We start from the raw sequence: 24,829 nt of genomic DNA, 5'->3' as shown, positions 1-24,829 counted from the left end.
GCGCTCTTGGTTCTTCATTTTTTACTGGGTAAATATGTTTCGCTGGTTTTTCCGGCTTGCAATTTAATTTAAGCGCGCTGCTAAGCGCGGGGCTCGAATTATTTCTACGCTTCTGGGATGCTGCCCGGCACTCAGGGTGGGGTCTTGGAGGCTGAAAGGTCTTGGGGTGTTCGCTTGGAGATGGGGTGCAGTAGCAAAAAAAAAAAAAAAAACAAAACCAGGGGAAAACATGATGCAATGACTGAAAGTTACTGAAAGTAAAGTGTGTGCTTGGAGAATACAGGCTGTGCTTGCAGAATATAGCGTGCGCTTGCAGAATAGAGTCTGATAATTAATGTTTTCCATATTGCGTTCAAAATAATTTGCGATACACAGCTGGGAGCTATTAAGAGAGGCAGATACAGGCAAGGGAAAAAAAAAACCCAAAAAAACAAAAACCAAAGAGGATTTCTTGTTAGGTGTAAGGTGGGCACTTAGGGAGACCCAAGTCAGGGGCAACCGAGGGAAGAAAACCCCGGCGCTGGCAGCGCCTGGGCGAGACGAGCGGCAGCGTGAGGCAGGAACCTGAAGCTAATTAGGGATGAACGCACGTGCGATGAAGTAACGTTTCTGGGAACGTGAGACAGCGGGCAGCACCGGCCGAGGGGCGGGTAACTGGAACCCGGCAGCTGCCCGCGGCTCTGCCGCGCCTGCCGGCCGCAAAGAGCCTTCTCCCTTCTCTACCGCGCTGGAGGAACAAAGCCCAACGCGAAACATCGCACGAGGGGTTAAAAGCGGCCGTGGAGGGGGGGATTTCCAGATGGAAGCTCTTTGCGGCAATAGAACTCCTCTATTATTCTTAGCACGGCTCCAGCATAAATACAACAGCCAACTTGGAATAACTTTCTCAGAAAGCTTCGTGCATGGGATAATGCGCCCCAAGAGCCGGAGTTTACACCACCGGAGCCAAAAGGACAGAGTATTTTCAAAGGGCGAGCGTGGGAAGGCGCGTGGGGTGGGTCTACGCTACGCGACGCAGCTCCCGGTTTCGGATGGGGATAGGACGGGTCGGGGCGTTTCGCACGGCAACGGAGGAGGCTGCGCCGTACGACGAACCGCAGACCCAACTCCTACCCCAGGGCTTTGATGCCCGCGCAGGAATCTTTAGGCTGGGTCACCGTTTTCACATAATTTCCTAATGCTGAGAGTTTTTGGAGCCAGGCTTCTTGCTCAGCCCGCTGCCGGCGCCGAGAAATTTGGGGCTACGCTGGGAAATGGTGGAAAGTTTTAGAGAGGGGTGCCCAGAGCTATGGCTGGTCCCGGGCATGACTAATGGCATCATTACAGTTTATTAATAGTGTAGCTTATAGTATTTATAATTCATATTATCTGTATATATGAGTACGAAATATAGCATGAGTATCTTATCTTATTGTATGAGTATGCAAGTATATGAGTACACAAGTATTACAGTATCGATATTCCCCATTAGTCTGCTTTACAAGGCCTCAAAAAAGAAAACGCATTTAACCTTGTATTTGGAAAAGGGAAATGAGTGACTTAATACGACTTTGACAACGCCATAGGATTCAGAAATCTATTTATAGGGACCCAGCCCTAAGGAAATGCAAGGCTCCTTTCTGAGCCTTCAGCAATTTCACAGCAAGAGGCACGTGAGGAATAAAGCAGCCAGGTCGGTGGCTGGGGAGCGGCTCAAAATGCACGAAGCAGAGCTTTGAGATGCACCCCAGAATAAAGTTGGGGTATGGGGTGCCGGAACGTGACCAGGGGGCTGCAACCCCATTACTGCATCTCCCTCTCCCGGCACATCTGCGCCCAAAATAAAGGAAAAAACCCACCTGGGAGGAGCTCTGGTCCGGTCTGCAACACATTACCTGTTGTTGTGAAGTCTCTGATTTAATTACGGGCCAGATTGCGAATCCGTTACTCCCACCAGGGAGCAGGTTTTGCAGAAAGCACCAATAAATCAATGAAACCGTTCACGTGAAAGCGTGTCCAGCCAGCTCAACACGAGTCTCTGCTTATGGTGCCGGATGACGAACCGTTCCTTTTTTGTTTGTTTTTAGGGAATGCTGAGATAGGAGAAGAAGAGGAGATTACAGAGTTTCTATACGACTACGCATCTCGTTTCAGTGAGAAATTCTTGCTTTTTTTGGATCATTTTATGCAAGCTGCATGAGCAAGCTGGAATAACCGGGGTTGGAAAGGATGCTGGGAGGTCTCCATCCAGCCTCTGCCAGGCAGGGAGATCAGGCTTTGCCCATAAAAACCAATGCAAAGGCACCGAGAAGCCACTGAATCGAGTCCTCTGCAATTACAAATAACCCCCAAGGGACGCTGAGCCCATCCCACCCCCCCGTGCTGCCACCAGCACGGACCTCAGCGCCCTCAATCTTTAATTTAAGCTAAAAGCTCAAGGCTGCCGCGCACGGCGGAAGGAAACGAAGGCGCTGCCGCAGCCCGAGGTCCTCACTGCATTGGAGTTTTGCAGAAATACCCCTAGGAAAACGGACCTGAGGTGTGGGGAGACGCTGCTTAGATGAATTAAGAGGGTTTGCCGAATCGTGGCCGTGTGGGAATTGGAGGGGCTGGTTACAGCCACCGCGGGTGCTCGGGCAGGACACGCGAGCAAAATAGCGGCAGTTTGTTTATCCGAGTTATTCGGATTAATTTGAATTACATTGACTATTCAGAGGGGAAAAGACCGGCAATAATAACATCGTGATATAAGGGTGGGAGTCCTCTCACCTAACCCTGGATGATGTGCACAGAGCACAGGTGCCCCCGGCCCCCTTTAGTGGCAACGGAGAGAAACTGGTACCCAGTATCTCCACCGACTTTAAAAGGAGCCTCTGGAGACCCCCTCAGATGAAAACATTTCTGCCTGAACCACATCAGGAACTTCCCATGCAAATGTGAATAACCTGTAGGGAATACATGCCCTAACACCCAATGGGTCTGACCACTATAAATCAAGCGATGCTTTGGGGCAAAACGTAAACCGAGATTAAAAGTCGAGTTAAAAGACATTTTTCTGGAGCTGTTCTGCCCTCAGTGGTTCTCGTTACCATCTGAAATGACCTCTTGCTGAGCTAAAAAGGTTATTGAGATGGACTCAGAGCAGAGATAACCCCGGTAGCAGCTCCTGGGCAGGGATTCGCTTTGATTTCTGCGGCAGTAACAAGACTCCTGCACCCCCCCAGCACGCTGCCGTCGCCGCTCACAAGCGAACTCAGCCCCCAACCCAGGCAGCCTCTAAAATTAAGTTTCCAACCTATGGAATTGATGCTCGGTGTTATTAGTGTTATTATTATAATGGCTTGAGTAGGCAAGATGCCTGCTTGGTTATACTAAATATTGACCCAGACTCATCAGGACAATGCTTTCGTTCCAGGTGATTACTTATATGCAACGGTAGAATATTACACCGAGAACACCACATTAATACCCACCACATTAATACCCACCATATATTCACATGAGGTGAGTTGGACTTTCTCTTCGTATTTCCGAAAAAAGGGGGCCTTCCTGGCCGAAACCACTGTGGCACGAAGAAATAAAGGGATTTAAAATGTTGATTTTAAATCACTGAACAACTCAAATTCGGGCAAAGAGCATCCATGCAATAGCTGTGATTAGTTTGCTGTGGCCTTATTTTGCCAGTTTGCACAGAAGAAGGTCAGGGAAAGGGAAATTCCCAGTTTTCCTAATTAAATAATATCAAACCCGTGCCAGTGAGGGATCCCTGTGGATATCTTACAAGTCAATCCTATGTTGTCACATCGCAGGCGATTCCTTTTCCCATCCATCCATCCAAGCAGCACCAGGGCTTTGGGGCAGGGATTTGCGGAAGAGGATGTCACCCCCCAGCTTTCAGCGACACCTTCCCTTCGCTCAGCGAGAGCGAAGCACGCTCCAGGGCTACGATGCGATTTCTTCCCCCAAGGAGCAGCCACCAGGGATAGTTAGGAAGGCAGAGGAGCCAGGCAGGGCACAAACTCTGCCACTGGCTTCTAGCACGTTGAAACGAGCAATTTTTTTGGGACTGATTTATTTTCCTTGACTTGCCAGGAGTCGGTGGGATCGCCCCTCCGGTGCCACCTCCCCCTCGTCATCCTCCTCAGCCTCCTGGGTTTCCTGCTATGACTCCCCGCGCTCCTCCTCAGAAGGTACTAAAGCCCCGTAGGATTTAAGCGTTCCCTAAAAGCCCGTCTTCAAGCCAGCAAAATTCAATTCTTTCTAAAGCAGCAGCAAGCAGCGCTTTGCAGCAGCTTTTCGAAATAACTAAAAAAATAATTAAACCTTTCAGGCATCCAGCTGCAATGCCAGGGGCAACCAAAGAAGCTTTAATTGTCACTAATGACCTGAAGAGGCATTTTAGGGTATTTTTCCAAAGCACCCAACCGACCTCTTCGCATACAGCCTTCAGCGGGAGCTTCGATGGGGTGAACACTTTTGGTACCCCCGGCCCAAAGTGGGTCTGAGCCCCGGGCACCTCCGCTGCTCAACCACCCAAATCCCCTTTTTCCAGAGGCCGAAGCTCACCGACATCCCAGGCACACACGAAATCCCCATCGCGCCACAAGCGTGGCTTGAAACACAATAGGAGGACGTGGCAACCACTTCCTCACCTTTTCCCCTCGTTTCAGACATGACGGCTTTGATGAAGAAAAGAACATCGTCACCGTGCTGGAAATTACATCCCCTGAACGAAGCGGTCACCTCTGTTTTTAGTACAGTTGTGACTTTATCTACAAAGTTTTCAATAGAGGGATGATGCCGTCCCCAGCCGTAACGTTTGTGCAAACACTGAACAGCTTTGTAATGACTAGGTTCTTTCCTATTTCCTATTATTCTGTTGTAAATATGAACTCCTGCCAATAAAATTACTAACAATTGGTGTTCGGTCTCTAGCATGAAGCCACCAACACCCTCCGGGAAAGCAGGAGAAACACCAGCCCCATCCACCCCCCGAGCTGGGCTAACCTGCTCCCGCCTCCCCAATTGCCACCCCATTTCTCCAGGAAAACCTCAGCACCTCGGGGACCAGATGCAGACGGTGCCACGTCCCGTCTTCCCAGGCCACCGCGTTAAATGGGGCTGTTTTGGGACAAACCCTCCATGCCGGCAACCATCTGCCACAAGGTTTGCGGCGGCCGGCGGTGCGGTTTCATTTGCAGTCGCTTGGTAAGTCATCAGTGAACACCAGCAGAACAGGGATAACAAATGCAAGGTGCTTGTACAGCGCTTGTCCCATCAAAAGGATCTTTTCAAGCATCTAAACCCGTAAGTTTTAAGCTAATAGGCAGCTAGAAAAAGCAGGCAGAAGTTTTCCATTTAGGTTTTTCCAGAATTGCTCTTAATACTATTTATTTTCTAGAAACACCAGCAATATCTGCAGTGTAATGAGAAGTTGAACCAAAAAAAAAAGTCCCTCCAACCAATACAGCCTGCACCAGCTCCCCACGCAGAACAACGTGTGCGGAAAGAGGGTGTTTTTTGGTCAGGAAATCTGAGTTTATAAGGTTCCTCTTGGCCCAGCTGGGGAAAAAAAATGCAATCCCACACTCCGTGTGTCTACGCTGCTTTTCTTTGGAAGGGTTACGGGGAAAGAGGGGCAGCAAACCTGATCCAGGTCCTCCTGCGTGGTCTTGGAGCTCCCGCAAGTCAACAGAGGTTGAGTCAACCCAACAAGCGGAGCTCGCGGCGGTCAGGTCCGCACAGCCCCCAGGCTCGCAGAGCTTCAAGCTCCCTCGAGCTCGCCCTCAAAACCTCAGGCAGAAACTCCCCAACCTGCCGGAGCAGGTACGACCCAAACCCATCCATCTCCTCTACACCCACAGAGCAGCGGTGCCACGGACGGTGCCATCACCAGGCAGTCCTGCCATCTCGCACCCCGGCTTGTGGGCTTATCCAGGCTCCCAACATTGAAAAGTAGAAGTATTTTATTTTCTAGGGAAGCCAAGAGGCTCCAAAACAGGGCCAGGAGCTGCTGAAGGGAGCGAGACCCGAATGCGCTGCCAGCCAGTGCCACCTCCTGGCTCCTCGCTGCTACAAAAGTTGATAAAAAATGCTGAGCTTTGCCTAGGAGAGCTCAGGAAAATAATTTCTGAATACATGGCGCTGAGATTTTGAACCCTGCAATGAAGGAAAAAAAAAATCAAGGGAAAATAAAATCTGTGCATGAAGCTTGTAATATGCTAAGTTTATTAATAAAAAAAATAATACTAAATAATTAGTGGCATCAATACTCAACGGCGGTGTTCCTGACGCCGAGGGACGGAAAACCACAAGCCCTTTCCAAAAGCGCGAGACAAACCCAACCACACAGAGAAGTTAAAGATGTGAAGACATACACAATAAACCCAGTTTATTGTAAAAACCCGGCTTAGTTTTATAGCTCACTTCGAGACCAGAAGAAAGGGCCAAAACCTATATTCAAGCTATAGCAGTGTTTAGGAGGAGGTATGTCCTGACCTAATTACAACTAATGACGGAAACGACCTCACCGCTTTCCCAAAGCGGGTATTATTCACCCAAATCTCTGGAGCTTATAAATGCTCTTTTTTCTTGCAACACTCAACGCACCTTCCCTCAAGCGGTAGGAAAAGCATCGGTCCCGGTCCCCGCTGCTGGGCTCTGCTCCAGCCGCACCATCCTCGGCCACCCCCAACGCCCCGGGGAGCTCCGACCGGGGGAAAATCCCAGGTTTTCCGTTACGGGACCCGCAGTCTTGCACACGATACCAAGAGTGAGCAAACACCCTTGTATCAGTGAAAATATTAAGAGTTTAACATGTTAATTCCTTTTCTTCGGAAAGGCACGCCTGCGTTTCTAACAGGAAAACCAAGATCTCACCCGGGGTCCTTCCCGACGGTAAAACCGGGAGCTTTTCCTCAGTCTGCATCCCAAGCCGGGGGTGAAGCCATCCTCCCGCGCCGCGTCCGGATGCTTTCACAAGTTGCTTCCCCAGATTTACCCCTTTTTTCACCGCTCGCGCAACGCCTGCCCGACCCTCGGCTCTGCAAACGGCCGCCCAGCTCTCCCAGCAAACCTCCACGGGATAAGCTGCTTTAACACAAAGAGGATTTCCCTCCGGTTTTGAAAACGTTTCCTAGTTATCTTCAGGCAAGAAGCAAGCAGAAGGTCTCTCAAGGCCTCCGGTGTTTTCTAGCAGCACCTTATCAAACTGAGAAACGAATCGTGCTCCCAGGATCCGGGCGCAACGTCCCGAGGGAGCTGCAGCCCACGGGGGCTTTGCGAGCACCCAGGCAAGTCCCGGAGCAGGCGCCGACGCGACTCCGCTCACCCTCCGCTATCCCGTGGCGGAGGGCGACTGCCGTTTTTTGGATGCATTTAACGTGGGCCAGCCTCAGGAGCGGCATCCAGCCCCCACATCCCCACAGATGCAAAAGAAAAGGGGGGAAAAAAAAAAAAAGGGGGCTGGGGTGGCTTTAGGGCTTGTTTCTCACTCCGGGTGTTGGCGATCCCGCTTTTTGGCGCAGCACTTGTACAGGAGCAACCACGGGGGGGTTAACAGGGGCCTGGTTTCACCCCCCAAAAAAAGCCAGCGATGCACATGAAATGCATACGACTACGGAAGAGCAGCTCGAAGCCGCCCTCCACGGGGCCAGCAAGGAGGTAACCGGCCCTGGGGTTTGCAACCCCCTTTTTGAGAGACCTGTTAAGATGAGGAGGGCGTTTTGGGGAAGGAAACTTGACTTTGTGCAGATTGACACAATTACTGCCGAGGGCCGAGACAGAGTCTCCTGCATTTATTATTTGTAAGGTGTCGTCACGCAGCGTCCCGGTACGTCCATCAATACCAACCTCACGTCAGATCTCAAAGCCCCGACGAGAGCGGCGAACACGAACCACTTCCATCAGCATCACGTGGAGCAACTGGATCCGAAATAAAAAAAAGCGTATTTTTCCCTTTTAGTCCTTAATTCTCCCGTTTTCCTTCCATTTACTTCATGGCACGCCTCTCGGACCAGGACTCCTGTAGCCAACGGGCACGGGACGAGGTGCGAGCCCAGCGTCGGGGCTGGGGGCTGCGCGGGGAGGACGCAGACTCGCTGCACCGCCTGACCGAATACACTGATTTTTTTTCCTGGCTAATCAGCAACATTAGAGATACTCTCTAGGTTCAGCTTTACCCTGAAATGCTTTTTTTCCGTTCCTGTCCAAAAGCAGACACCAAATTTGAAATTAAATCGATCCCGATGTGGGTAATGCCGACACTGGAGGATCGCAGACTCGGTTTAAACCCCACAATGTTAGGAAAAGTAAGCACTAAGTACAATTCTGCAATGACAGAATATTGCCGGTATTAAACCCAGCCTCAAGTCCCCCCACAAACTTTTATTTCCAAATGTGTATTTTTTCCAAATGTCTATTTTTAAACCCTTCAATATCAGCTATCACAAATAAATCCCGATTTCAGCCAAAGCAATGCTCCGCGTTGCAATGGGTTCTCCCCTTCAGCAAAACCACCCATTCCTTTTCCCACATCAGTGGGCGACGTGGTATCCGAGACCCCCTAAAATAAAATACCTTCCAGACCAAATATGGCACCGACGGGGCAAGATTCAGTCTTTTTGAGCCCATTTTTTAACCCCTTCTCAAATAACCAGAGAAACGGGCTGCCCAAACTCTCACTATTTGATCCCGAAACAGGAAATATTTTCCCCGCTCAGTTCACACAAAGCAGGGCAGACCCGCAGAGACTCCCATGTCGCTGGGTTTTTCTTTTGCTGTTTTCTGCCACCGAGTTGCCAAAATGTCTCCGGCTATTCGTGTCTCAAAGCTAAAAGAATCAACACATAAATATTTGGAATTGCTTGTCTAGCAGGGACTAACGCTTCCAGCCTGGCAAAGCACTCCTGCCTGTACTTAGCATTAAGCACGTTAGTGGCTTATGGGCATGATTCAGCGGCCGCGGTGTGGCTGGAGCTCAGCATCTTCCAGCACCGAAGCTTTAAATATAGAAATAGTATTTAATTTTAAATAGCAAAAAAGTTTTGCATGCTTCCAGGTGTATATAAACCATATAGATCCACCCAGCGGTGCCTCAAAAATCAAAGAATTACGCTATTACACAGCTGTTTGCTCGTGCATCTACCTTCCTCTATACATCCTATAAGTTCGCAAAGCTGCCTTCATGCACATTAACAAAAAATAACGCAAATTAACAGCAACAACGGCAGCTTCTCAGTCACAGGGGGCTGCAGGGAGCCCGCACCGAGATTTGGCCAGACCCGGCAGGACCCAGCAGGTTTCGCCTGCGGGTTTGCTTTGGCATCACGCCCTCCCCTGCGCGTTTCCCTGCTCGAGGGGTTTGTACGTCCTTTACCGGTGGTGGTTTTTTGCAATTTTAACTGCAAGGCCCGTGCAGCCATCGGCGGGGAGACGCTAACGGGGCATGGCCAGCCGAAGGCCCCACGCTGACAGTATCCACGTTTGAGCTTGCATTCAGCAAGCCTCCGACCCGCCTCGCGGTGAGCTCGCCTGCGGCGACCGCGCACGCGGAGGATGCACCCCAAAAGGTCTGCCAGGAAGAGGGAAGCTGGGCAGCGCCTTGCCTTCAGAGCCTCCAGGAGAGGCTACAACCCCGGGGCGTGCAAACCTCCGCGCAACCGGGCATGCAAACCCCCCTGCACCATCACCCATGCGACACCCCAGCTGCAAACCCCCAGCCGCAGCCCACCCCTCCACGCACCCACGCATGCAAAATCCCACACGCAAACACTTGTCTGCAGTACCCGTGCAACGAGGCATATAAAACAGCCATGCAACCGGGCGTGCAACGCCCGCTGTGCAACTCTGCTTGCAGTCCTCCATGCAACCAGGCATGCAAAACCCTGTGTGCAACCCCTCATGCAAGATGCCACGTGCAAAGCCCCACCTGCACCATCCCCATGCAACCAGGCATGCAAACCCGTGCCTGCAACCCCCTTCTGCAACCAGGCATGCAACCCCCATCTGCAACCCGGCATGCAAACCCCCTGCCTGCAGCCCCCTTCTGCAACCAGGCATGCAAACCCCCGCTTGCAAAGCGGTGCCTGGAGCCTCATTCCCCGTGCAAGTAGTCGTGCAAACCCCCGCGAGCAGCCCACCCCAGTGCAACGGAGCATGCAAACGCCCATCTGCAGCCCCCCCCCCCCGCCACGGCACAACAGGGGATGCAATCCCTCCGTGGGAGGGAGCAGGCAGTGCAAGCCCACGCGAGCAGCTCACACCAGTGCAACGGGGCATGCAACCCCCCCACCTGCAGCCCCTCGAGGCCATACAACAGCGCATACACCCCCCCCTCCCCGTGGAACTCGCCCCCTGGAAGCGGCGCAAACCCCCCCGCTGCAGCCTTCCCTCCGTGTAACCGGACACGCAACCTCCCGCCCGCAGCCCCCACGCCACGCGAGGAGGCGTGCAAAACGCCACGTGCCGAACGCCGCTTGCAGCACCCCCCTCCGACCACCCCTCCTGCAACCACGCGTGCCAAACCCCACGCGTGACCTCCCCACCACCACGTGCGAAGGGCGCGCGCCCCGGCGCGCCGCTCCCGCCAGCCCGCGCGCGCGCCCCCGCCGCGCGCACAAAGCCCAAACCCCGCCCCCTCCTCCTCCCTCCCCCGACTCTTCCACCGCCTTTAAAAGGCCGCGCCGCCAGACGGGCAGCGCGGCCAGCCAATCGCGCGGCGCCCCCCACGGCGTGGCGGGGCCAATGAGAGGGGCGGTGGCGCGGAGGAAGCCCCGCCCCGGGACGGGGGCGTGGCGGCGGGAGGGGGCGCCATGCGCCATGTCATGGAGGCTCAGTGTGCGAGCGGCCATTGACGGGGCCGGAGCTGCGTGCGGAGCGGGGCGGCGGCGGCGGCTGCCCGCGGCGTTCCCCTCCCCACTCCCGGTTCCCTCCCGGCGGCGGCCGCCGCAGCAGCGACCCCGCGGCCGGTCCCCCGCCGCGCCCGGCCACCCTCCCTCGCCACTGCGGAGCCGCGGGAGGGGGGGGCGATGGAGATGAAGAAGCGCATCAACCTGGAGTTGAGGAACCGGGCCCCCGAGAAGGTGAGGGGCGGCGGGGCGGCGGGCCGCGCTCCCGCCCCCGCACGGGCGACCGCCGCCGCCTCAGGCCGCGCGGGCCCGGCCCGGCGGCGCCGCCGAATCTGGGTCAGCCGTGGCGCAGGAGCCCCGCGGGGCGCGGGCGGCGCTTCCGGGCGCCGGCCCCGGGGCGGTGGGCGGCGGGCGGCGGGGACCCGCGCCCCCTCCCTTCCTCCTTCCCTCCCTCCTTCCCTCCCCGCCTCGCCGCCAACTTCGCGCCGCGGGGTCGGGCCTCGCCCCCCGAAGTTGGCTGAGGGGCGCGGGCGGGCCCCCAACTTGGCCCGCCGTTAATCCTCTCCCGGCTCGCCGCTGGCCGCCTCCAACTTGCGAGCGCGGCTGTAGTAAACAGGTCACGGTCGCGCCGAGTCCAGCCTCAACCCTTCCCTCATCCCTTTTTTTTTTTTTTTTTAATTAATGTTGTTTTCCGCCTCCCCCCCCCCTTCTCCCCCCCCCCCTCCCGTGCGCTGCGTGGCGCGGCCGGCTCGGTCCCGCGCCTTCCTGCCGCCGCCCCGCCGGGCGCACGGTGGGGAGAGCCGGGGGGTGCCCCCCCCCCCCAGCCCCCGGTTAACGAAAGCGGCGTCGCGGTGTCCCCCCGCACCCTCCGCCGCCAACTTCCCGTTTCTTCGGAAAGATGGGGGGGGGGGGGGGGGAGAAAAAGCTGAAAATTGGGGAGCTCACGTGCGCTGCGAGGCTGCGCGCTGCCCCTCACAAAATACCACCCCGCCTTCCCCCCCCCCCCCGCCCATCCACGCCAAAGCCTGGGGGACACATCGCGTGGGACGGCCCTCGCCCCCCGTGGTCATGCCACGGACCCAGGCTGCCCCACGCGTGGCTCTGGCAGCCGGTTTTGCATCGAGGTCAGTAAGAAGAACCAGCGCCCGGCGCCTCTCGCTCGCCCCGGGAGTAAAGTCCAGGCAGGGCGATGTGGCTGCGAGGCCGCCCCGACTCGCGGGGGAGTGGGGAACAAGCGCCCAAAGCCGTTGATTTCACCCAACGGCTCGTGTTTCCGCGAGTTTATGGGTGGCAGGTACCTGGAAAGGCCTCCGTGCGCTTCCAGCGTGCGTCTTCCTCGGGCGAAGCCGTGAAGGTCTCCTCTTCCCTGGCAGCTTGCTTTAAAACTTTGTCCTTCTTTGGAGTCACGTTTTCTGATGGAAAAATAAAACAATAGCGAGACTTTCCTTGGCGCTGGCAAAGCGTGCCGCTCGGAGGCTTCTGCAGGGGTCTTAAAATGTTATTATTTAAAAGCGTACGGGGGGGAAGGAAGAGTCGCCTTGTTAACGTCCTTTCTAATGAGAGGTGTGTTCCACTATAGATAAAATAATTTAAAATTCATTGGCTGCTCCTTGTTGCCGCTTTTCAAAGTATGCGACCTGTATTGATTATCTAGTTGCTTTAGTGGCTTTGGCATGAAGAAATAATTTAATTGGGCTTAATTAACCTGCAGAACTCACTGCTAAAATAATCTGGAGCCAGAAGGTTTAGGGTTCAGAAAGAAATTGAATGCTTTTATAGGTTTGAGTAGGCCCAATTAAATTATTAGACTTTAGAAACAAGTTAGCAGGTCACTTGTATACGAGGGCAGCGCACGCCAGGCTGCGGTGGCACTGCAGGAAGTTATAAAAGTGTCCGTCAATAAAGTTTGGGGTCAGATAGCAGTTTTTTGCAGGATTTGAAGCATGCTCAAAGGAAGGGAAACTTGCATACTTTTTTTTGTTAAATAGGCGGGTGTCAGTGATTTCGGACCACAAGCCTAGTCTAAATTTAAACCAAACCAACAGATATTTAACAGTCTCCAAGTTGTGGTTTAGATGAAGTGTGTGGTTTTTTTGATGCTCGTTAAACCAACCAATGACTCGCTGTCCTATTCGAAGGTGACAGAGTTGGTGCTCGATAACTGCCGATCCAGCAACGGCGAAATCGAAGGCCTGAATGATTCATTTAAAGAACTTGAGTTTCTTAGCATGGCCAATGTAGAGCTGACATCGCTGGCCAAACTTCCCACGTTGAGTAAGCTCCGAAAGGTACGTGTATCTTGCCTGCTTTGAGAAGTAAAAGCCACGGGTGACAACCCACGGTTGTGCCTTTCAGCCCTCGCGGTTGAACTTGGGTGGCACTGATGGTGCGTTATGAGATGACAGGCCTGTGGAACGATGCCGCATCCCATCTACGGGGTGGGTTTTAAAGATCTGAAATTGTTTTGTGTATCTCCAGTTAATTATGCCCAAGTGGGGCTTGGTGAAGGAGTCTTAGGAGAGTAGGTGCTGCTCTGTTAAAAATGCGAAGGTCGGCCGTGTCTCGCTGAGTGCTGATGGTTGGCGAGAGGCCGTTGGGTTGCCCAACCCAACGATGTGAAGTTGGACGTCGCTGGCAGAATGGAGGCTTGCAGTGAATTCCAGTATTTTGTGTTCTGCTCACTTCCAATTTAAGTCTCCAACCCCCAGAGATGTTAAGGAGTACTTTATAATTCTCAAAGCGAATGTAAACTTTTTGACAGCCAAAGCGATAACTCAGCTAGCGCTTGTTAACTTGGGGGACTCTTCAAAAGTGTTCAGCTTTGTGATTAAACCGTTCAGTTAAAGGGAGAACGATTAAAAATGATGCGGGTCTGAATCTGGTGGGAAAAATCTAATCATTTAATTACTTAAATTTTTTCTGTATAATAGCTGGAGTTGAGCGACAACATAATTTCAGGAGGCCTGGAGGTCCTTGCAGAAAGATGTCCAAATCTCACATATCTAAATCTAAGTGGCAACAAAATCAAAGATCTTGGCACTGTGGAAGCTCTTGTAAGTACGACGTGAGAGGGGTGACCAGAAAATTTAAATCTAATAAATACTTTTTTTTTTTTAATCAAGAATAAATTGATTTTTTGGCAATGGAATGGTACAAACTTGGCTGTAAGGGCTGTATGAGCAGTTTTTCAAGCAGCGGATAGAAACAGCAGACGGGGGGGTTCAACCAGTACAACGTAAGAAAGCAGCGAGTGCAAAGATGCAGCGTGATACGTGCTAGGTGCTTAAATTCCCTTTAAGCTGAAAGGCATGCGAAATGAAATTTCTTACTTGTCATATGTTCTGTGTAACTTTTTTCTTGCCAGCTCAGGTGAAATGGATACCGCGGTGTTTGAGGTTTGTCAGTATTCATTCCTGTTGGTCCTGACTTGATTAACTCAATGTCGTGGTTATTAGAGACAGTACTTGCAAACGTACTGCTGTAGAAATCTTTCTGTGTTAGCAGTGGGATGTACTAAATAAGAGACTTTTGAGCTTCTGTTTTGTCTTTGAAAGAAAAGTAGCCAAGTTATGTCTTGCTAATCCTCTTGTGTTCATTCGTTAAGGTATACTTTGTCTGATAAGCAACAGCCTTAAGCTTTCATTAAACTGTGAAGCGATTAGGACGCGTGTGTGAGAGGGCAGTTAGGAGCAAACCTGGAAAGCACCAGTAGTAGCTTATTTAAATGTAGGAGGAAGCTGCCGGCGCCTGTCACTACCTGATCTATGCACCCATTTTTCTAGCTGATGATCTTTTTTTTAGGATTTTTATATAAACTGCATATGTTTAAAACTGCTCATAAAGATTCTTCATCTGCTTTAGTGGTGCTTTAACCCAGCAGTTAGTAGACTAAGTGAAGCAGTTAGTGCTCTATAGAAGAAACACTTTTATTTAGATCTTAGGCATTTGCCAAGCCACGCAGGTGGCTCGTTCTGTATGTGTGTAAAGCCTGAAAGGTGAGAAAAATCACCATCGGTTGTCTAGTCTTTATTGTTTGGAAGGCAAATTCTGTAGCGTAGTTATAAATCCTGCCAAGTGCCTCTTGCTTGCTCCTCTCAAGATGCCTGTAATTAAATTAGTCAAACTTTACTGAAAGGCTGCTGGAGTCGTTAAGTTTTTGCCCAGGATTGCCTGGACAAAAGCAGGCTATGGAAACAAAACCCAGCCCCAAACGGGTGTTATGCAGGCTGCGCACGGTGGTCGAGTGCTTCAGTGATGTGTTGGGCGTGCTGCTAACGCGCTGTGGAGCTGATCTGCAAAAGCACTTTCGTTAGGAGTTCTAACTACCGCAGACGACTTTTTGAACTGAAGTTTGTATTTAATGGGGAGTGAAATACTGAATAGAAAAGAAGGGATGGGGACAAAATAAATTCTGAAGCTGGCTATATGGTTAACTGTATTTGGGCTGTGACCGCACTGTAACTTGAAGTACCATTGCAAGAAATAGGGAGGGGAAAAAAAAAAACCCTTTTCATTTGTTTTCAGCAAAATCTCAAAAACTTGAAGAGCCTTGACCTGTTCAACTGTGAGATTACAAACCTCGAGGATTACAGAGACAGCATTTTTGAGCTGCTTCAGCAAATCACATACCTAGATGGATTTGATCAGGAAGATAATGAAGCACCGGACTCAGAAGATGATGATGATGAGGGTAACTTCCTGAAATAAACTGTGGATAGAAATAGTACGCTGTAACAAAGATGTAAATGTAGCGTGGGGTACAGTGACTTCTTGAATGCACTAGCACAATTCTGTGCTCTTACTTTCGAAGCGCAGACTTCTAGAACTCAGTTGATATTAACACACTGTGATACAGAAGGAAAAGTCCTGTTAAAGGTTTTGAGTGTTGTTGCAGAAGCCTTCTGAGTTTAAGGAAAAGTGACTGAAGATATTGTTACAAAGATAGAAATATTCTCAACATAAGTTGTTGCCAGTAGTAAAGCACTTTAGCACTACTGAATGATACAAAGCAAGGGGCCAAATACAGATTATTTTGTATGAAAATTTACAATTTTACTGTTTTTTGTAAAGGCTTCAGTCCCATGCTCAAGTATAATCCAATTTTTTGTTCCAAAATGTATATAGTTCCTTTTGATCTGACCTCAGTTGTAGTCATTAACGAGGCTATTCCTCCCTCTTTTTCCATTGTTACCTGGTTGAAAACAAAACCCGTAGGTATGGGTCTGTCAGTGTGTGGCTACAAATTCTACATGGATGTAACTGCAGGAACAGCATGCGTGCTGCTCTTTAAACATACCTGGCTTAACGGATGACTGACGCAGTCAAAGCTGTTAAGAAAAAAAACATCCAAAACGTGTTCGAGCACTGTTAGCAAATATGATGGGCTGCTGTTGTGATGCAGTGTCTCATGCATGTCTGTGTGAAATTCCCCCACAAATAATGAGCGAGGTTTGGGCTCTCTCTGTTCACGACAGAGGTTTCTCGGTGTTTTCTTTGTGCCTTAAGTCATTAGCTGGGAGCTGCGGTGTGCTGGGTCACGGCTGTCAAGGCGCTGCTGACGAGTACTCGGACACGTCAAAGTTTGGAAACCTGCGTTAAAAGAACTCAATGAAAGCCAAATAGTTGATACCTGGAATGTGAAAATAAATCCAGTATTTGAAAATAGATTAATAGGTTATTAACTTGAAAATGAATTTAAGTGTTAAATCACTTTGTCGTTTCTTCGCTTAACTGAAACTGTGAAAGTGATTATATGCTCCAGACATAGAAATGAAATGAGAGATCATCTCCTTGGAACTGTAAGTGTTTCGTAGTTACTAGTAAGTGATTAAATAACTGATAAATGTAATAGGTAAGCTGGTTTTGCCTTGAAATATTTTCAGGTTTGATTCTATAGAGAAGTCTCTCTTCTCCTGCCCCTGACTAAATTTTCAGCTGCCTTGCAGGAGTTTGCATACGTAGCTGCTTCGGGCGTCGAGAATTTTGCCTGAAGCTTGTGATGTAAAAATGTTGGTAGCCTTTCTTCAGGGAAAAAAATTATAAAGATTAACTTAATTAAAATCATGCTTGTTTCCCACATGTTGCCTGCATTTAAAAAAAAATTTAAAAACCCCAAACCCTTCTGGAAAAAAAAAGTTAGCAACTAGCTTGACCTGGTGTGTACAAACTTGCATAAAGAGGAACTAAGGAAACTCAACTTTTAGCGTATATGTATAAGTGTATCCTTCATTTCAGAAGGAGATGAAGATGACGATGATGAAGATGAGGATGAAGCTGGTCCTCCAGGAGAATATGAAGAGGAAGATGATGAAGATGATGGAGGTTCAGATTTGGGGGAAGGTGAAGAGGAGGAGGAAGTTGGTCTTTCATACCTGATGAAAGAAGAGATTCAGGTAAAGTTTGTAAATTCCACCAAATCCAAGAAATGAAGAAAAACTGCCTACAGAGTGCTGTGTTAAATTAAACATACAGACACAGGAGATAAATGCAGGGGAGGCGCAGTGAGGTATTTTAGAGACCGCTGCTGTCGCGGAAGTACAAAGTGTTAACTTGCACATGCGTGGTGGCTGTCGGCTCTGAAGATGGTCCTGGCTGACTTCCAAGACTTGGTCGACTTTCATCCCACCCCTTAATGTTGCAGGATGGTAGAGCCTCGTTATTCTCTGTAAGCTAAAGAATCCGTTCTCCCCAACGTTTTGAAACTCTGCGCTACTACCAATTAAATTGTCAGAATAGAAATACATATTAAGTAGAATGAATTAATTCGCTTTGGAAAACCAAAGAAAATACCCTAGTCTTGCGAAAAAAGAGAATGAAGTAGCAACAGGTTACCAGTACTTCAAGTAAGATGAAACAAAGGAAAAATCTGTGTTTTTTTCTGTAATAAATGCTGGGTTTTCTACCGTGCACTCATTTGAAAAACGTTCTTAGTGGTGGTGGTGAAGAGCTGTGGAAAATAGCCCACAGGATCTTTCAAGTAGTACTGTGCTAAAAAGCAAGTGGAGGAGTATTAAGATAAGAAAATATACATGTTTTACAAGGTTGTGACTAGATTCTTGTAGATATAAACTGGTCAGGCCTAAATGATTATTGTGTAGAAGTAAAACCAAGGAGTCCTGAGTTAGTGCTCGCCTTTGACAGCTACGGGGGTTTTGGAGGGAGAATGTGTCTGGCATGGATTTTGTGTGCAAGTCTGTGCAAGGAGCTTGCACGCTTCAGATCAAAAAAACCCCTGTTGACATCTTTTCCATTACTGTTACTTTTGATAAGAGTTTACTTCCAATCAGCTGTGTTTCACATGGGATATGCAGAAAATCTTTGGTGTTCTTCATTTTGTTCTTGTTGCTAGCGCTCATGATTTGCTTACGAACGTAACTTCGTTCCTGCCTTAACACTTACCTCTTCAGAGAGGTAATGTCTGTAACACAATTAATGAAGCTAAAACTAAATAAGTAAATCTGTTTTGAAGCCAAGTCCTTGGAGATAGTTCTTTGGAAAATGAACAATATGCGACTAGGAAGAATATCAGGAATTAATCGCGTGTGGTCATTAGTGTATGCATGTTAGGTGACTAGGAATTGCCACACAGAGCTGTGGTAACAGTAGGGGAGTTCAGAACCGTGGCCCGTCTGCTGATGGTGCAGCAAACCCAGCTACTGAGTTTTGTATTTTGTGTTCATTTAGGCTGGGAACAGGTGGTGGTCAGGGGGAAGTACGACAAGTTTTGAAAGAGTTCTGGCCTGCTAGCTTCTCCCTGTATTTTGGAAAATTAATTTGGAAAATGAAATCATGCACCATTCTAATGGCGATGAATTAATCCAGAGTGTTTTTTAATTCCCATCTTCTAAGGGCAAATGTCAGATGGGCTTGCTAACATTCTCACGTTTTTACTTGTTACATTACCCTATGTATAAAATTTGATGTAGCAGATGGATATAAAAATGAGACTTCAGTTTGTCTTCAAGGCTTGACGTTGTGCCAGCAGGGCAGTGATCTTGCACCATTGTTTAATTTTCTGGGGCTGCTGATTGTTAATTGGTTTACATTTTTCAGCTATCAGCTTTAAAAAAAAAAAAAAACAAACAAAACAACACCAAGACAAAGATCCTGAACAACTTAATTTGTTTGACGTAGAAACAAGAATTTTGTGAAGATATTAGCTGTTCTGCTTTCTCCTCTTCCTTGTCCTTTAATGACAGTGGGTTAAAAGGAAAACTAAAGCTGTTTGTCATCTGTTTGCTGTCGTGGCCTCTTCGGTTAATTTTGCAATAACTTACTCTTGAGCTGGTGTAAGGTAGTGATAAGTGGGAAGAACAAAGAGAGGAGAATACTGGGCCAGATAATACGCTGGCTAGGGTGATTAAATGTACGATAGTCATTTTGGCTGCCCATCCTTCTGTTATGGATGTCCAGTAACGAAAAAGTAAATGTGGAATGTGACCTCTGAACAGAGTAAGTGGGGGTTTTCCGAATTTCTGCTCAGGATCAGCGCGTAAGGAAAACCTAAATAAACGGCAATTTTAAAAATATTTCACAATTTTTGTCAAGGATGAAGATGACGATGATGACTATGTTGAAGAAGGAGGTGATGAGGAGGAAGAAGGTAAGTTCTCAAGTTATTAAAGTTGTGACTAAAACAATTGATTCTTTATAATGCTGTAACTTTGCAAGTTTGGGATGTGCACTTTAATGGCATGAATCGCTGTTTGGCTGGTCTGCTTCTGAAGGTATGTGAAGTATTTTGGGATCGGTTAAGCAAGAGCTCGAGCAGGTAGTAAAGTAGCAGTGTATTTATCATACATATCCTATATTTATCATATATATTGATCACATCATATTTATGATATTTATCATATATTTATAAATATTAGATTTATAACTTATAAATACTAGATTTATATCGATTTATAAATATAAATATCAAGCTGTGCTTGATATTTCTTGTCTGCTCACTTGTAAAATAAAACTAAGGAAGAAAGGACAGGTTTTCAAAGTCTCTCGTTGAAGCAGTGTTCTAAAGTGAAAGATACTGCATCTCCTACACAGTTAGAAATTTTAATGTTCCAACACGAAGAGGAGAGGAACTCTTCTGTATACCTTGCAAATGTTATTTACGTACCTTTAAAATACCTTGTTTCATGCACCAGAGGCTCCACTGGCAAAGCCCCAGAAGCAGCAGTAGCAGCTGCGTCTTTTCCCTTTATCAGGCTGGAAGTGCCTTCTCCAGTAAACCCTTCTGCTTCAGAGGCAGCTCCTAGGAGGCAAACACGAGCCAGCACCCTGCCTAACGGCTTAGCTAGTGAGCCTAATCAGATTTTTTTCTATCGGGTCTTTTTATCAATGGTTGTAACTTCTTAATTTTGTAAGTTACTGTTTTGATGTCAGACGTAGGCATGATAGTCAAAAGCTTGCAAAAAAAAAAAAAAAAAGCCAGCGTGTGTGGTTCATCCCGCTTTCAGAAGGTGCGGTGTATCGCGGGTGTATAACTGATGTGGAAAAAGTGGCATCCTTGCAGGCTGATGCTGTTCCTTTGGTATTTTTCAGAATGTAAAGTTCTGTTTGCAAGAAGTGGGTTACTTGAGAATATTTCATAAAAACTTTTATTTTATCTTCGGATATTTTAAAAAGGACCTGCAAGAAGTTAAACAGGACAAAGATACCGCTCATTCTTTTTTGCACCTTGTTTGAGATTTCCAAGCCTTCACCGTAGGGACCAGCCTTAGGTTTGATGCTCCTACTCTGTTCTGGACCGCTGGAACAGAAGTTGCTCTCCAGGCAGAAGGCTTGTTCTTGATTCTTGTGCAGATATCGGTGTACTCCGATTTGTGGGTGCCTTAGTTGTATGCATCTCTGTGTTCCAAGTGGTGAGATTGACACCAGATGGGAGTCCCCTGCTACTACCAGTCAATGGCTGCTAAAGTCCCTTTAAAAAAATTATCAAGCTTCATCTGAAAATTAGCTGGCTTTTCCTCTGTACTTTTCTTGCTACGAGGCTCTTCCAGGACTTTGCTTTTCTAATGGTTAGGAACTCTGTCCTAATCTTTAAACTACCCCTACCAGCAAGGTTTGGTATTAGTCCTGAAACCCCAAAGTCGATGTCAACTGTATGCAAATTCTAGAATTTCTCACCAGACTAGTCCTCGTCTCGTCTGTATGCTTGGCTTAACGGAGCAATTTTTGGAGATGTATCTTGCACTTGAAAAACAAGAAATTCTGAAGTAGTAATGCTAATTCTTCGCTCTTTACAAATGCAGCCTTTGCATCTATTAAGACAAGAAAGCAGGAGGTCAGGATGGCTAATTAGCCAGGAAATGACTGCTGGAAAAGAAATCTATTAGATTTGACAAAATTGCATTTCATGATTTCACCACAAGAGCGCAGAGTCCACTGACCGAATTAAGCATATTTCTAAGAATAAGCTCAGAGATGTTTATGCGAGATGCTTGTATCGGTTTGTCATTGGAGAGAGAACGGAGCGTGTTTCACTTGGTATCTGCAGAAACTGCTGGGGTTGGGGCAGGGCGTATGCGGCTTCTGAAAACTGAAGTTAGGGAGAGGGAAAAATGTCATTTCCCTTTTAGTTCTCAAAGATACGTTAACAGAAACTTTTTTATAAATCCACTTCATCTTGATAATTCCCGTATGGAACAGCACGTGCTTAGCTTGAACTTAGTTTAATATGGCCTGCGTGAATTATTCAGTGATGTAAACTGGGCTTTTTTTGAGAGCCATAAGCAACAGAGATGTTACGGGGTGGATGCGTTAACTACAAACAAACAGCGATCTATTTCCGTTACCTTTTCGACAAGTATAACGTTACATTCGCGATGTCTGAGCAGAACGTAATGAGATGTATGCATACCTCTTTTCCTTAGCAGAGGGCATTCGAGGGGAGAAGAGGAAACGAGACCCTGAAGATGAAGGCGAGGAAGAGGATGATTAATTTGTTATAGACACAAGTAGGACCAGACTCTTAAGTTACAGAATACGCAATAGTGATTATGCAGATCTGTATGTCTCCATGTACCATAGATGTCCCTACAGAAGATAATATGTTACCTTTTTATAGGAGAAGTGTGGTTTTACTATTCTTGCCCTTTTTACCATTCCAAATAAGATATAATAGCCTGTTAGTGAACCTATATGTAGAAGACAATTTTCAGCCCTATAATCACTGAAGCCATTGTCAAGTTTTTCCCCCTAGACTTTTATTTGGAGCTCTTTAATTTTATACAAGCTTGCTGTGTTGGTCGTCATTAGCCCAGAGTTAAAACACCCATTTCAGATGGGTTTAATATTGTGAATTTCCTTCAAGATTTTAAAGTTTTTATACTTAAAAAGCTGAACTCAAAATGCTATATGGCAAATTCCAGTCTTGACTATAGTCTGAGTTTACCAGGGATTCTATTTGAAATCAACAACTAGATTACACCTTCATTTCAGCTTTTTAAAAGGTGACTCCTGTAATATTTTTTTAAGTCTTCTATCCATTTTGTGTGTTACATTGTAAAGCCTCAGTGGGTTTCAGAAGATTTTTTTTTTTTTCCCCCCTGCTTGTTCAGATGTTCAGTGTTTGCTGGAGTGTTCACTAGATACCTTCGAGAACGTATCTTGGCAAACTGAAAGGGTCGTAATCCGTAAATTTTCTCCAAAATAGTCATTGCAGGTATTAACAAAAGCAAATAATCTGTAGTTTTAAAGCATTTCGCTAGAAGTCTTTGTTAAACTTTCACTCACTTCGCTCTTGCATTGTCATTTTGGGAATTCTGCAGCAATCATGGTGTTTGGCTATAAAATATATGCATTTCTAATGCAGAAATTAACGGGTAGCTCCTTCAAGCACACTTTTTTCAAACACCCCCCCCCACTTTTATAGAATCGTTGAAAGGGGAAAGATGAACATGAGTTAGTCTTTCTTCGCAGGTCACCTTTTAAACTTTTTAAATCTGGTTGTAGGCAAAACATTCAAGTTCGTGTATAATACTAGTTAATAGTTTAGGGTTTTTTATATTGAATGGCTGCAGAAACTTGTTCCATTGCGTACAGTTGGTGGCAAGTACAGGAGACATGCAGACAAGCTTTTTTCCTAGCAGCCTGATTGTGACCACCAGGTCTTAATAATTCTGCCCCAATGGATTCATGCTTTCTGTTCAAGCCACTGCAAAACAAGTACAGACGTACAGCGTTCCTCTTTCAGTCATGATTTGGATTTAAAACGGTAGTCGTGATATAAAACTAATTTACATTTGTTTCACGTAGGTACTGAACCAAATATCACACACAGCTTTATTCAAGAGACTTATTTTTGTATCTGTCTTGGCTGACAATAGCTGCCATTAAACCGGGGGAGACACCAAGGGTGGGGAAGAGGGAGATTTCCTGGACCTAAGTAAGAGTCAGTCACCCATCAGTTGGTTACCTGTGAATATTTAATAGGTCTTTCACACACTAGCAGACTTTAAACGTGACTTCCAACTCTTAAATCAAGTTTAGATACTGCAGGGTTGAAGTTCTGCAAAGCCCAGTTTCTTGTGTGTGTGGGTTTTTTTTTTTCCCCCCCAAATAGAGCCTTAAATCATAGTTTCTCATGTAGCTGTAAAGCATAGCCAGCCATTAAAGGCATCGGAATGAAACGAGTCAGGCAGACGGCAATATACTTGGAAATGAACTGACGAAATGGGTTTTGCATTTTTTAATGAATATCTGTAAAGACACTAGAAAAGTAGTGGTAAAACTACATTTGCAACCACAATCTAAGTTCCTGTGTTTGTGTATGAATACTGAATGACTAGAAATCCTAGGTAAGTGCACATCCTATCTTGTCGTGGAGGCTCTGTGTTCAAGGCAGTTGCTTTGTGCTCAGCTTTGAGATAGAAAAGTGTGTTTTCCCATCTTTTTGCTTATTTTTTTTAGTCTCGGCGAATGATTGGAACCTATTATTTATAAGCGTGTACTTCAAAGTACCTCATTGTCAGGGTTTTCCTTAACTGTCTTCTACTGATGCATATAACATTAGTTTTAAATGGAAAAAAACTTACTATTTTGATGGATTAAAACTATTTGAGTACTGGTCTTGTTTCAGGAAGCGAGTCCAGTTTTGACATTGGATGAGCTAATTGGACAAAAGAGAATAAACTCAGGAGGGTTTAGCAGACCTTCCTGAAGATAGGCAGACTTAAACTTCCTAAAAACAACTTGCAGTGTCGTGCATCAGCCGCTACATCTAAAAATCTGAGCCTCGCACAAAACTGAACTTCCTGAGTAACTTTGTCTTTTCCTCAGTGTTACCATCTAAGTATAGTTTCATATTTGTCAGCTTGGCATGCAATTAAACAGCATAGCATTTTTTAAAATAAGTAATACAGAGCCTCCAGATAACTTTTGAAACTTTTTTGCTTGGTGGGTGGTCTTTTCATGCAAATATGTAAGGGTGGGTTTTATATTTTGTAGAGGTTTTGTCCTATTTTAATGCTCTTTGTATGGCAGTATGTATATAGTGTGTTTCGGTTCCTTATCAAACTCTTTCCTTAAACTTTGGAGTAACTGATTTTGTGCAACTGTGTTTTGAATAAAGCCATGACAGTGTTAAATTAAAGAAAACAACCCTGCAGCACTCTTCTGATAATTTTTAGTTGTAACAAAACATGTTTCCTCCCCACGTGTGCTGTAAATTTTAAATTAAAAAGTTTTCAAACCGAATTATTTCAAATAAATTGAGACTATTGTATTGGATTACTTCTTTTAGTACGTACAGCTGTGGAGAATGTGACATTTCTTAAGGAATGGAGTAAGAGGTAATCGTTCTTTCCTGTTGCCTTTTCATTGGGAAACCTGCAGAATTGTGTATCTTTCTGGGGCTAGAACTTGGACTTTATGAACATTGGCACAGTCGAGGAAGGATGCTGTGGGAAACCCCAAGTGATGTCTGGATAGTTCACTCAAAGTGTTTCCAGATGAGTTTAACGTAGAAACAAGTGCTGGAGCTGACAGGGCTGTTGCATACT

The 24,829-nt window shown here is 47.1% G+C and overlaps 1 protein-coding gene across 3 annotated transcripts; it reads left to right on the top strand.

The window, feature by feature from the left end:
• Nucleotides 1–10,763: 10,763 nt before the first annotated feature.
• Nucleotides 10,764–24,556, top strand: ANP32E (acidic nuclear phosphoprotein 32 family member E). Of its 3 annotated transcripts, none has more exons than XM_075525197.1 (7): nucleotides 10,764–11,060; nucleotides 12,965–13,114; nucleotides 13,757–13,879; nucleotides 15,351–15,516; nucleotides 17,064–17,218; nucleotides 19,374–19,428; nucleotides 21,701–24,556. In XM_075525197.1, the coding sequence occupies exons 1-7, from the start codon at nucleotides 11,007–11,009 to the stop codon at nucleotides 21,766–21,768; spliced, it is 771 nt and encodes a 256-aa protein (XP_075381312.1). In that variant the 5' UTR covers nucleotides 10,764–11,006; the 3' UTR covers nucleotides 21,769–24,556. The 3 variants fall into 3 exon arrangements, with proteins under 3 accessions (XP_075381312.1, XP_075381311.1, XP_075381310.1); XM_075525196.1 differs by having other exon boundaries at nucleotides 10,766–11,060; nucleotides 17,061–17,218; nucleotides 21,704–24,556; XM_075525195.1 differs by having other exon boundaries at nucleotides 10,767–11,060; nucleotides 17,061–17,218.
• The last annotated feature ends 273 nt before the right edge of the window (nucleotides 24,557–24,829 follow it).

This window comes from Mycteria americana, chromosome 25 (assembly GCF_035582795.1).
Source record: "Mycteria americana isolate JAX WOST 10 ecotype Jacksonville Zoo and Gardens chromosome 25, USCA_MyAme_1.0, whole genome shotgun sequence".
Taxonomy (NCBI): Eukaryota; Metazoa; Chordata; class Aves; order Ciconiiformes; family Ciconiidae; genus Mycteria; species Mycteria americana.
Note: the sequence above shows the minus strand (reverse complement) of the source record. Positions and strands in the feature narration are given on the sequence as shown.